Source organism: Primulina eburnea, unplaced genomic scaffold, assembly GCF_022965805.1.
Source record: "Primulina eburnea isolate SZY01 unplaced genomic scaffold, ASM2296580v1 ctg507_ERROPOS390280, whole genome shotgun sequence".
Lineage (NCBI taxonomy): Eukaryota > Viridiplantae > Streptophyta > Magnoliopsida > Lamiales > Gesneriaceae > Primulina > Primulina eburnea.
In genome coordinates this window covers 336,301-348,904 of record NW_027331309.1, presented here as the reverse complement: position 1 = coordinate 348,904, position 12,604 = coordinate 336,301, and the positions used below count along the sequence as shown (strand labels likewise).

The window sequence follows — 12,604 nt, the reverse complement described above, 5'->3', positions numbered from 1 at the left end:
AGGGGATCTTTGATTGGGTTGGGTCATTAATGTAATCGAATGTGGGGTTTCTTTACATCAAAAAAACCGTTGGGCCAAGGCAAAATTCAATTAGGTTTCCCGCACGGATTCCAGAGAACAGTTTACACTTCTCAAATCAAACCATAAAACTGCTAAATTTTGCAATCACGCCTGGAATAAATCATTTGGTGTAATTCTAGCATGATTCTCATATGGGCTTTCAAGGATCCGAACTATTTCCATTGAAGTGCAACATGTGCTTCTGATTTTGCTGGTGCTACCATGGTTGTCGCCGGTGTTTTGAAGGATCAGGACAATATCAGTTACAAGTGAAATATTTGATCTTACTTTGTAATTTTTCAGCATGATCACCGTCTGGGTTTTTAACCATCTGAACAATTACAATTAAAGCTGCAATCTTTGCTCTCCCTCACTAATGGGAGTTGTAATTGAGTCCGAAATCTGGGAGCCAAACAAAGTGGTATACATATTTTTATTCATTTCCAGTTTCTTCTCCATATTCCTTTATCCGGCGCGAAGTGCGGCAAATGTCTTCGATCACGCGCCTACCGTTTCCTTTCTTCGTTTTCAGCGAGACTTTCTTCTGCTCTACTCACTTTCCTCTGGTATTTTAATTTTGTATCTTTTATGATATTATTTTTGTGGATTTAGAATCTAAGTCCTTTCTCGCTGGCTGATTTTGGATTTTGCTTAATAGTGATGGAGGGCTTGTGGGATGTGTTTGGAGAGTACGAATTGACCTATTATGGATTGAATAAAGAGCAAATGCTGGTTTTATTATGCGTCGGATGTGCGGTCTCTCTGTTTATCGGGAGTTTTCTTGGAGTTCTTTCTGATTTAGTGTACGTGTACTTCTTTAGCAATTGATTGTGTCATTTTAGTTTAATACCTGTTATAATGTGGAAACATGTGGTTTTGATCCATCTCTATAATCTGTTGGGTGATTAATTTAGTTAAAGCTAATCAAAATAAATTGGGTGTTGTCCTTGGCGCCTTGTTCCCCCAACTGGTTCCCCTATATTATTGGATGATTTTTAAATGTGTACCTTGAATTGCAAAAAAAAAAAGCATTTGTTTTTCGACTAGCTGATATTGTTCTACACCTGGCGCTTGCAATACTAAATGTGTACCTTGAATTGCAAAAAAAAAAGAATTTGTTTTTCGACTAGCTGATATTGTTCTACACCTGGCGCTTGCAATACAACACGAAATTATTGTAGATCGAGATTTTGATGTTATTAAGATCTTTACGCGCAGGGGTCATAAGAAACTATGCTTATTGTTTTACATGCTGCACCTTTTTGTGAACATATTGAAGATGGTCAATAGCACTCCAGCTATTTGGTTGGCAAGCATTTGTCTTTCACTGGCCTCTTCAATATTTTCCTTTTCTTTTGAGACATGGATAGTAATCGAGCATGACAAGGTTAGGATAAAGATTTTGTCTTGATAAACAAATACGGGTGATTGGATTAGCAATGCCAGTTATCTTTTACATTGTATGCTTTGCAGCTCGGCCAGAGGCAAGATTCGTTGAATCATATGTTTTGGTTGATGACGTTCTTTGAATCTGCATCTTTCATCGGCAGTCAAGTGCTTGGCAATTATCTGATTGATGGTGATGTCAATAAAAACATTAGATCTAAGTGGAATGTAGCTGTGGTTCTGGTTGTTGTTGCAATTATCTATGTTACCCAAGGCTGGAAAGAAGCTCCTAAAAGAACACTGTTCAAGGATTATAGTATTGTGTTTCATAGGCGCATTCTCTGTGGTATGTTTTCTGACATTGTTGATTAATATCGGAAAACCAGTTTTTGATATATTGTCTTTAGTACTTTAACACACAAGTTACTTGCATAATAGCTAGATCAAGAAGTCAGTACCACTGTTTGCTACAACATTTGTATAGATCTTAGTTTTCCAAAACTGTTCAAACCTTCACGTGACAAATTTAGATTTTCATTTGCTAGACAAGAGAATATGGCTATTATCGTTGGCGCAAGCTTCTGTTCACTTCTCTGTTACAGCTTTTTGGATTCTTTGGGCTCCAACTGTAGTGGTAAGATCTTGAGCACAACTGATAGAAGATACTTTTCTCTCTTAGTTCAATTTTTTTTTAATATTTGGAACTTGTCAAGTGTTGCAGGCTGATGGGAGAGAAGTATCATTGGGTTTGATATATCCTTGTATGTTGGGTTCTAAGATGCTCGGTAGCACTGGATTCCCATGGTTGTTACCGGGATCATTAGCAATTCGTACAGAGGAATATCTAGTATATGTTTTTATTATAATGGGCACCGCTTTGTCTATTGTTGCCTTTGATTATCAGGTATGGAACTCTTCAATCATTTATTAATTTGTGGGACCAATTGAGCTTCATAAATCCAATTTCCGGTTTTGATAACATGGTTAATGTATAAATATGTTCAGGATATTGATATTCTTGTGGTACTATTTTGCATATTTCATGCTTGCATGGGCCTGGTTCTGCCGTCTCTTGCAAGATTGAGAACCATGTAAGCTGTTATTGCTTTTGTGCTCTTTTTAGTCACAAATTATGGCTTTTTGGATCATTATGGTGTGGATTATTGTTGCTATTTTAATTCCAGTGGTTTAAAAAATTTAGTCCTGCATTTTACTTATATGATATGATGAGCATATAGTTTGAGCGTTAGATGTCATGACTTAGTTTAGTTACTTGCATCTTAGTTCACCTTTCAATGCAATTCATAGGTATGTGCCGAATGAAGTTCGTGGAGGAATGATGACCCTATCACTCGCACCCGCAAATGCTGCAGTCTTGGTTTTCCTGATGCTGGTACATTCTTTAACCATGTTGCTTTAAAAAATTTAAACAATTGCAGAGCTACAAATTTTCATATTTTAGCCTTTGTTTTTGCTTTTGAGTACATGTCTCCATCTTGAAATTTCTTAACCCGGAAAAAGGACTGTTCTAGATAAAAAAAGGCTGGAGAAGAGATGATTGAAGAGAATTAATCACGTGGAGACTGAGCGTGTGATTAAAATTATTTGGATATTGTTTATATTGCAGAGAGGTTACTGTCAGTATATTGGGAATTCGACTCTCACTGCATTTGCAGCTTTTGGGCTGTTCTCCGCTGCTGGTTGCATGTATGTGCTTAAAAAATGGGGAAAGCAGCTTCACCAGAGTAAGCATAACTTGTGATATACACATATCTTGTCTGAAATTCGTTCTATTGATCAAGTCTCTAGGGCATCAATTGTATTACCTTGAGTCGTCGATCTCAAGAAGCCAATGTGAGATGGATTCACGACGCGTATTGGCTGGTTCCACATGAAAGGGAAAGACGACGGAAAGATATACAGAATTATGTCTGCAAATTTTTGTTTAACTGTCTTTTCGCCTCGGCTACATCTATATAGGAGGGTGTATATGGTAGCTAATCCTGTTGTCGAGTTGATCAGTTTTGTAGGTCTCTAATGCATGTTAGATGGGGCGCCTGAGAATCATTGTTAATCAAAATTCGTCTTCTGAGAATTATTTCTTTTCAGTACTGTATCCAGATATAGAATATACTTCTTCGACTCTCAAAAAAGCACCGAAAAAGTCGAAATCAAGAAGCAAAAAATTAATCTTTTATTAAAGTTTAATCCAACTTTAATCAGTAATTTAGAATGATAATACATCTTTTTATGTATGCTAGTTCACTAATCATTATGTACTTTAAGATTTTTACACAATTGTATTATAAGAAACTATATTCCAATTTAGTTTATATTAATTTCAAGAGTTCATATTCAATCATTACTTTAAAAAGAGTATCAGAAAATATTTTTAAAAATTTTAGAATAAAAAACAACATAATTAGAAATAGCATGAAATTATATGACCTTATGCCATGGATATATGGATGCATAAACGACAGATAACATACATATTTAGAATAGCATGATAAAAATAAATTTAAAAAGAGCACTAACTTATGCTTGAAACTAATCGATTAATTCACCATGTATATATTATATACATACATATATTATAAATTATAAATTACAAAATATGTCATAGACATAGTAATTAGAAAATTTAGGACAATTTTGTGCTTCACAAGGGAATCCAAGTCCACGGTGTTTCCACGTGGTGAGTCGCAGGAACGAAGAAGAAGCAGCGTGCTAAGATCTTGTTGGCACGAAATGTTCGACCCACTCCACACTCGCACAGCATCTGCCTCAGCCACAAAAAACAAATATCTTCCTCCGGATAATCCCATTTTACTACACCACATCTAAATAAATATATCAAGTGACCTTCCGACTATAAAACAAATGACAGATTAACTCCGTAAATATAACGTGAAATTCCAACTCAGTTCTCCTCCACTCTAAATTCTCAGAGCTGGGAAAAACATTTATCCGATCACTACAGCGTTAGAGAGTGAGAATGCTTCGACTGAGTATATATTGTACTATTGTCTCGAGTCCTAGACATGAGATCAAGATTGGAAAGGGGTGCGGCTCCATGTTTACATACCAAAGATGTAGGATTTTACAGGGAAGGATTGCTGTTAGGGGCTTGAAAGATGAAATGGATGGAGGCAAAGGTGGGGGGGCGTCTGGCCAGAGTTGGGATCCTGGATTCGAAATCGAGGTGCCATTCGAACAAAGACCGGTATGTCTCATGTAATTCTGTTTTCTTGGACATTTGAATTAATTCCTTCTATGGAATTCCTGAACACCTCGGACCTTCATCGAAATCCCTGAAGATGATTAATTGAGCAAAAAAGATTGACAATCTTGAGTAGAATTAAGTATACGAGGTGTACTCTCATGTCAGATTACCTTTGACACACTGAGAATGTTTATGCCACCGCTATAATCCCATCCCATATCTTCAGTTGCAGAGTCGAATGGTTGTCAAACTTGAATCCCCATGATCACTTCCTGTGACAATGTTAAAAAATGAAGCAAGATAATGAGGATACATTATATTCACATTTTGATTACAAATTTTTTATGTGAGTTCCACCAACAAAATCTGGTGCTTTCTTAGGTAAATGAATATTCGTCTCTGAAAGAATCAACACTATACTCATGGGCTGACCTGGGTCCAGGATCCTTTTTCTTGCGCCTAGGAGGACTTTGGTTAGTCACTTTCACAGTCCTGGGAGTACCTATTGCAGGAGCAAGCTTCAATCTATCAAAGGTACTTGGAAGTGTATGGACATTTTTTAAGGATAACGTTACCTAAAAAGTTTATATAGGTCGATTAAGAAAACAGACATGCCACGAAGGGTTCTGTGTTGAGTGATAACCAAACTCTTCATGCATGCAACTCATCCAAGTTCTGGCGTTGAAACATTTATTCCCTTTCTCTAAAACTAGAAGAAGCTAACACTTTTTTAACCATGCAGGATCCTTTACGTTTCTTCCTTGCTGCTGGTACAGGAACACTTTTTCTTGTTTCTTTAATTGTCCTGAGGATTTACCTGGTATGTCCTGTCCTTATTGAAAATATTTGCATGAATTAATCACTCAACATGAGGTAGCACCAAAAAAGAAGAAGGCAAAAGACAGAAATATTAGTCTACAATACATCCCCGTCAGCTGAACTAGCTACTGTCAGATCTCTTGGCAAGTGCAATCCATATGAAATGGATTCAATCCTCTACAAATGAAAGGACCAATAGTTTCTAATTTAATTTTCTGCATCTTAGTTTGTTTGTGTTAGCTAGTAACTGGGACAAACAGAAAAATATTAGATTTCACAATAGCATGCCTTTCTTTTAATCTAGACCTGACGTCTCTCATAAATCCTCAAAAGAGCAGTACATCTCTCATGTTTGTCTAACTGAGCAGATTTACCTATAAAATTATTTCTTTCCATATCAAGTTTCAAAACATTATTGTCTCCATGCATCCTGAGCTTAGTACAACGAATTTGACAGGGATGGAGCTATGTCGGAGACAGGCTTTTATCGGCAGTCATACCTTATGAAGAAACTGGATGGTATGATGGTCAAATGTGGGTGAAACCACCAGAGGTTGGTGCATATTCAAAACTGTATTGACAGCATTACGATGAAATTTTTGCCAAAAATCAATTTCAAAGTTCATATCTCCCGGCAACTGGCATAATGCAAATATAAGAGGACCCAGCCTTTTCAGATTTCAAAATTTTAATATAGATATCTGCAGTTCAGTCTTTCCTATTTAAATGGGAAATTCACAAAAAAATAAAAATAAAAAATTCCACTGATGCAAAGTGAACCATTATATTTTTGTGACGAGTGCAACAGCATTTGATGATTTGATACACATTAAAAATTTATAACATTTAGCACCCAATTTGCTAAAATATAGAAAATTTAAGGGGATTGTCATCAATCCACTGCTTGAAGGAGTGAGTTTAACAGAATACGCCGCTCTGCTTTTTAAAGAAAATTTGGGGGACAAGAAAACAAGATAGATTCGATCAATTGTACTTATCACAGTCATTCCCTCTCTTTTGAGTACTTATCACAGCCATTCTGTCTCTTTTGTTTACAGATCCTTGCTCGTGATAGATTACTGGGATCATATAAGGTACAAGATGGATAAAGTATAGTTGTTTAATAGATTTCAAATTTGATGATTGGGACAAAAAAAATTTATGCTGCACAGGACCACAAATAGATGATGAAATTTAAAATCCTTAAAACAATTAATCAATCAAGAGCTTATTGTGCAGTAAAACAATAAGTCCATTAATTCTTAGACCATCAAAGTCTTATTCAGATCATCATCAAAACTCACTGAAACTTGTGATCTATGTGCATAGGTCAAGCCAGTCATCAAGTTACTGAAGCAGACCCTGGTTGGAACAGGAGTGCTGCTTGTTACAGCTGTTTCATTATTTATTTTTGCTACACCAGTAGAGGACTTCATCCATAACACTTTTGTCCAAGAAAACCAATCCAATGGTTCTGTCTCAAAGATCAGCTCAAAATTCAATTTAAGGTAACAACTATCAGTGGAGACTCCAATCTCTCAATTGAGAAAACATGACAATTGCACACATTACAATTTCAATACGATTATACAGGAAGGAGGAGTTGTTAAGATTACCATTTGATGTCAAGACTGATGATGATCTAGCAGCCGCGGCTGCAGAGGCTGCAGGTGGAAGGCCTGTCTACTGCAGAGACAGGTTTTACCGTGTATTAGCAGGCGGGCAATATTGCAAATGGGAAGATCTACTTAAGTGAGTTTGTGAAAATCCATTTAATCATGATCAGCACAAGCTAGGTGATGCAGATTTTCAGGTGTTGTAAATCATTTGGCTTACATTTTGGAGAAAATATAGATATCTCAGAGTTGCTTAAAAGCATTAATTGCAGAAATCGCGTGACTTTTAGTTTGGATTTTTCGATGTTTGTACAATAGCAATTGATCAAATTCATACAGTTCAATAAATAATGAAGGTTTCCAGATGGTGCAACTAGTTAATTGCGAATATTCAAGAAACAAATTCTGAATGGAAAAATTCAGGATACCATATTTGAATCAGGGAGACCCAACTTGTCCGAATTGCTGTCGATTTCACTTTTGCTTCATATGGACCTTTATTATAAGCTTACTTATTTCCTTCTTTCCGCTCATCACAAGCTCTCCCTAGAGCTACTACAAAACTGCTTCAGAAACTAATGATTATGAGATATCACAATAAAATTTTTTAAAAGGAAGAAATTACAATTATTATTTTGAAATGTATCGAAGTTTAATTATTGAGTAGATTTTTTGTGAAACGGTATCACGAATCTTTATCTGTGATAAGTTTTTTATTATATTATCTTTTCTGGAATTGTCATGTTTATATCAAGAAAGTATATCAATAATTTTGAAATTATTGTATGCGAAAAATATAATTTTGGCCCAACAATTTGTCTATTTTTGTTTTGATCCATTGACTTTTCAATTTTAGATATTGATACAATAATTTCTCAATTTCAATTATTTTGATCCAGCTATCATCAAAATGTTCAATGTTTACTAGAAACCTTGATTAGGTGGTAGGTAAGGCACATTTTGGTGTCACAATTTGTTATGACCATGAGCCTGCTCATATTTTGAACATGCAAATCACATCCTCACGGTCCATGGAATATTGTGAGTGATATGATTACATGTCGTCTTTTATTGTAATGACCATAAGTCTACTGATCTTTTGGGTCTGAAATCACACTCTAAGAACGAATGTCTTTGAGATAGAAGTACTGAGTTCGAGTGCTTGAAAAGATGAGGAAAACCACCACAAGGAGTGAGATAATTCTATGGAATAGAGTGAGATATGTGATTGTAGGCCCAAAAGATACGTGGACCAATGGTAGTTATACAATCATTGAATGATTATGGCGGAATGCATGGAATTTGAAAAGTTTGTTTGATTTATTCAATTTTTTTTTTTTGTTAAATTGATTCCAAATAAATTGATTTCCTTTCAAAATCTACAAATTTTTGGCAACGGTAGCTTCAACCACAATCTAATTAGCGTTTTCCGACAAAAAAATGAACATTCCAGTGGTAGATGAACCAAATAAAAAAATGAACATTCCAGTAGTAGATGAACTAAATAGCTAAAATTCAAAATATATTGTACCAAAATCAAAATTGAAAAGTTAATGAATCTAAATATATATAAAAAAAAAGACACGTTAATTGACCAAAACATTTATTTTCTCCTACCATATACATCTATTCTGGTAGCTAAAAAAAATCACTAGACATGCAAGCTTCTTTCCAAGAACCTATATGTCAGCAATCATGTTTGTCACATAAACAATTTTTGACATAAACAATTTTTGACATGCACGATAGACAACATTAAAAAAATCTATAAATTACATGACAAAATGTCATTCACCATTAACATGACTAAAAATAAAACTAATATGCAAACTACAAGACTAAATTAAAAATTCATAGTTAGCAAGTAAAAAAAAAGTAAAAATCACAATATTAAAAACACACTTTTAAAAAGAATTTTAAGCAAAAATCTTTTGAAACCAAACGCACTCTACAGAACATATAAACGTACAAAATTAAGAATGAATATATAAATTTTAGACATTTTTTTATTATTAAGAGTAATTATTAAAAAAATTAGTGTCTTTTAGGTGTTTAAATTTTTTATAAAAACAAAAAGTAGACTTAAATTTTATCTAAAAACTCACGCACGCTTAATCGGGTTTAAAGTGATCAGTCTTAGGTTGACATTTTTTTTCCAAACCGAAGTTTTTCTTTCACGTTTTGTACTTAATCCGTGCTTTTCGGAACACGGTTAAAATGGGCGACTTGCTTAGGAACCCGACATGTCTCCGAAAGCATATTTATGTGGGTCAAATTTTGATTTAGTATGTTATTGAATATTAAATGTTATTGAATATTAAATTTCGAATAGAAATTTATGTGTATTTTTTATAATATAAATAATTTATATCTGTATATAAAGAATCTCTCTAAATATTGAAAAAATACACCTTTTTTTTTCCCAAAATTGTCTTTATATGAACATGTTGCACTTGTTTTTTCTTTTCATTTCAACATTTCAATTTGCACTTTTTCGATAATTTTAAAATTATAATATAAATTCCATATATAAATAATCAATTCAAATAACAGTATCATCTTTCGTACACACCGAATGAGAGAATACATTAGTTATTATAAAAAAATTAATATATTAAAAACTAATATATCCAGAAAACTACCCATGGTGCAGTCGTAATCTACACTTCTATTTTAATCTTATCTCCCACACCAGTAGCTGCAGTTTGCTTTTTCTTTTTCCCAAACTCAATATTCGATTGTCCTCTATACTCTTCTCAATTCCCACGTATTATATAGTTTCTCAAATGTAAAGTAAACCCAAATTCTTTTCCTTCTCGACACCAGTTCTTGAGTGAGAAATGGAGAACAAATTTGTAAAATTAGAAAGATTAATGGCAGTTGCGAATTCAACAGAAAATGCTGTAAATTTACATCAAGAACAAGATTATGGTGAAGGTGAAGATGAAGATGATGATGAAGAAGCACTTTCGTTTTGCGATCTTCCACTTGATCATTTGTCAAGAAAACGTATAGAAGAAGAAGAAGAAAGAATTCATCTGCAAGCAGCTGAAGCTCAAGAAGACTTCCATTTCTGCTATCTATCGAAGGATTCAGAAATGTGCGATGCAAATGAAGTGTTTTTCCAGGGACAAATTCTCCCATTCCGCCGTTCCGTAAGCTCTGATAAAGGATTATTTCAGTTTCATCGGTCCATCTCAAAGTCCGAATCAATCGATGGATCTTCTTCGATCACGCTGTTTTCTAGCAGAAGCAGCAGTATCAGCAGCAGCCACCGTTCGTACAGCAGCCGAAGCTCCGCAGCGACTACCCCGCAGTGGCGGAAGCTGACGCATCCTCCGCAAAACCACTTACATTCCTACCGGAGCTCGCCACCCAGAACAAATTTCCCCATACCGGGAATTATGCGCACCAACACTGGAATCTGCTCCAAGAAAACATCATCATCATCATCCGTGTGGAACATTATTCGACTAGGAATCTTAGTCACATCCCCTCCAGAAATCGCGTTACATGATCTCAAAACACGATGTCCCATTCCCAACACCAATTGCAAGAACTTCAGGAGCCGTAACTGCACCAGTAGAAATAGCAGCAATAACAAGATCATCTCCGACACCCAGAAAAGGAAACCGAGAGGTATTCTAATTGGTGGATGCAACTGTTCGAACGATACGGTGGATACAGTTCGTTCAAGACTCGCGAGCATGAAGAAAAGCGCGAGTGAGATGGAGAAGCAAAGTAGTGTGGTGCAACCGACGGAATCGCCGAAACAGCGGGCGGCGAAAAAGCACGGGACCCATTATCGAACATTTGAATGGCTAAAGCAGCTTTCCCTTGAAGACACAGCGGAGGAAACATGATTCCAATAATATTTTTCTCACACACTTCACTTTTTTGTGGGGTTTTAAATTGTAATAATTCTGTTTTAACTGTCAAGTAATTATGTATGTATTTTTAAGGTTATTTGAATTTTGTAATATTTTTATCCCACTTTACTATCATATCAGACCAACTAGTGTTTACAACGAGTTCAAATCTTCCGTCTTTTTACAAGATTTCTACTGGTTTAAAACATCTATAATTACTACACCTTTTGAGTTTATGTTTTTTTAAAGTTTATCGACAATATCGTCGATATCAATTGAGAATGAGACTGAGCAGTACTTTGCTTAACTTTTATACCGATTGTGGTGAATATTGCGAGGCCGAATCGACCTATCGAGTTGTAATAATTTCTCGATGATTTTGCGTGTGTGTGTGTATTATTTATTTATTTTGTATGTGGTAATCTCGCAAAGAGGATTCGTATAGAAACGGAAATGACTGTGGCGATCTGATAGTATTTAGACGTATCGATAAAAAAATACAAGGTGTCATGTTAAACAAACATTTTTGTGAGAAGATTTCACGGGTTAGTTTTATGTGACGAATATTTTATTTGAGTCATATATTATAAAATATTATTTTTTATGTCAAAATTATTACTTTTTATTATAAATATAATAAATATAAGCATGATTGACACGTCTCACGAATAAAAATCAGTGAGAGTGCTCACAAGAGACATACTCATCATATTATACTACTAAAAATATATAACAGATAATTTAATTTTACTAGAAAAAAAATTGCATGTCGTATATATCTCTATATATAAAAGTAAATTACTCATTAAATCAATTGTAGATAATATTTTTTAGTTTACATAATTTTATTCCCGTAGTTGATTCTAGTGTTGGTGGTGTTTCATCCTCTAACACGGTTTTTTTGTTCTTAGACCGCCGCAGAGAACAACAAGCTATGTGAAGGGAGAATTTCATGGCTTCAATCTAGATAGTTTTTTAGAACTTGGGAAGGTTTCGCGTAAGAATGTCTCACAGATTTGATTTGTGTGAGGTGACAATTCCACTCATATTTACGATAAAAAAATAATATTTTTGACATAAAATTTAATACTTTTTCATGAATGATTAAACAAAATATCTGTCTCATCAAATTGACTATGAAATCGTCTCACAAGAGTTTTTTTTTTTGTTAGAAATTTGGTTTGAGTGAAAAAATATATGACACATTTAAATTGGATTGCATACCACAAAATAAAATACCTCGAATTGCGATGAAAAATTAAAAATAATAAAATATTTTTCAAGTCATTATTGTGATGCATAATACATAAAACTATAAAAGTTAGCAACACAAAAAAATGAAAATTGAAATGAGGTGAAAACTAAAGATCACACCCACCCTATGAAATAATTTTCGTAGACAAGATCGTTACTAGTAGTACATATAATACTGATGACATTGACAGCCTATGATTTTTTAGAATTATAAGTCAAAATAAGAATACTATAGTGGGTTAGATAATCGATTACGATTTACGAAAGACAATAAAATGTATAATATTCGTGATTTGGGATTCACAAATTGGAAATTTTCACTTATAATCTAGAATATTCGATTTTAACTATGCAAAGAATCAAGAAATAAAATT

The 12,604-nt window shown here is 34.3% G+C and overlaps 2 protein-coding genes across 3 annotated transcripts; both read left to right on the top strand.

Annotated features, from left to right (window-relative positions):
• The first annotated feature begins 54 nt into the window (after positions 1-54).
• LOC140821319 (uncharacterized) lies at positions 55-3,529 on the top strand. Of its 2 annotated transcripts, none has more exons than XM_073181788.1 (9): positions 55-626; positions 719-863; positions 1,279-1,447; positions 1,534-1,792; positions 1,977-2,080; positions 2,168-2,350; positions 2,452-2,537; positions 2,755-2,839; positions 3,074-3,529. In XM_073181788.1, the coding sequence occupies exons 1-9, from the start codon at positions 437-439 to the stop codon at positions 3,206-3,208; spliced, it is 1,356 nt and encodes a 451-aa protein (XP_073037889.1). In that variant the 5' UTR covers positions 55-436; the 3' UTR covers positions 3,209-3,529. The 2 variants fall into 2 exon arrangements, with proteins under 2 accessions (XP_073037889.1, XP_073037890.1); XM_073181789.1 differs by having other exon boundaries at positions 58-626; positions 1,992-2,080.
• A 648-nt stretch (positions 3,530-4,177) lies between these two features.
• On the top strand, positions 4,178-7,472 carry LOC140821300 (protein CONSERVED IN THE GREEN LINEAGE AND DIATOMS 27, chloroplastic-like). The gene is made up of 7 exons (XM_073181756.1): positions 4,178-4,672; positions 5,054-5,206; positions 5,415-5,492; positions 5,949-6,044; positions 6,550-6,585; positions 6,821-6,999; positions 7,085-7,472. The coding sequence occupies exons 1-7, from the start codon at positions 4,445-4,447 to the stop codon at positions 7,245-7,247; spliced, it is 933 nt and encodes a 310-aa protein (XP_073037857.1). The 5' UTR covers positions 4,178-4,444; the 3' UTR covers positions 7,248-7,472.
• Positions 7,473-12,604: the final 5,132 nt, after the last annotated feature.

Excerpts from the sequence above, each read along its gene's own strand:
- LOC140821319 (XM_073181788.1), top strand. The coding sequence starts at position 437 with ATGGGAGTTGTAATTGAGTCCGAAATCTGGGAGCCAAACAAAGTGGTA. Across the intron at positions 1,793-1,976 it reads TCATAGGCGCATTCTCTGTG|ATTTTCATTTGCTAGACAAG; the intron begins GTATGTTTTCTG and ends TGACAAATTTAG. Across the intron at positions 2,351-2,451 it reads TTGTTGCCTTTGATTATCAG|GATATTGATATTCTTGTGGT; the intron begins GTATGGAACTCT and ends AAATATGTTCAG.
- LOC140821300 (XM_073181756.1), top strand. The coding sequence starts at position 4,445 with ATGCTTCGACTGAGTATATATTGTACTATTGTCTCGAGTCCTAGACAT. Across the intron at positions 6,045-6,549 it reads TGTGGGTGAAACCACCAGAG|ATCCTTGCTCGTGATAGATT; the intron begins GTTGGTGCATAT and ends TTTTGTTTACAG. Across the intron at positions 7,000-7,084 it reads AGCTCAAAATTCAATTTAAG|GAAGGAGGAGTTGTTAAGAT; the intron begins GTAACAACTATC and ends ACGATTATACAG.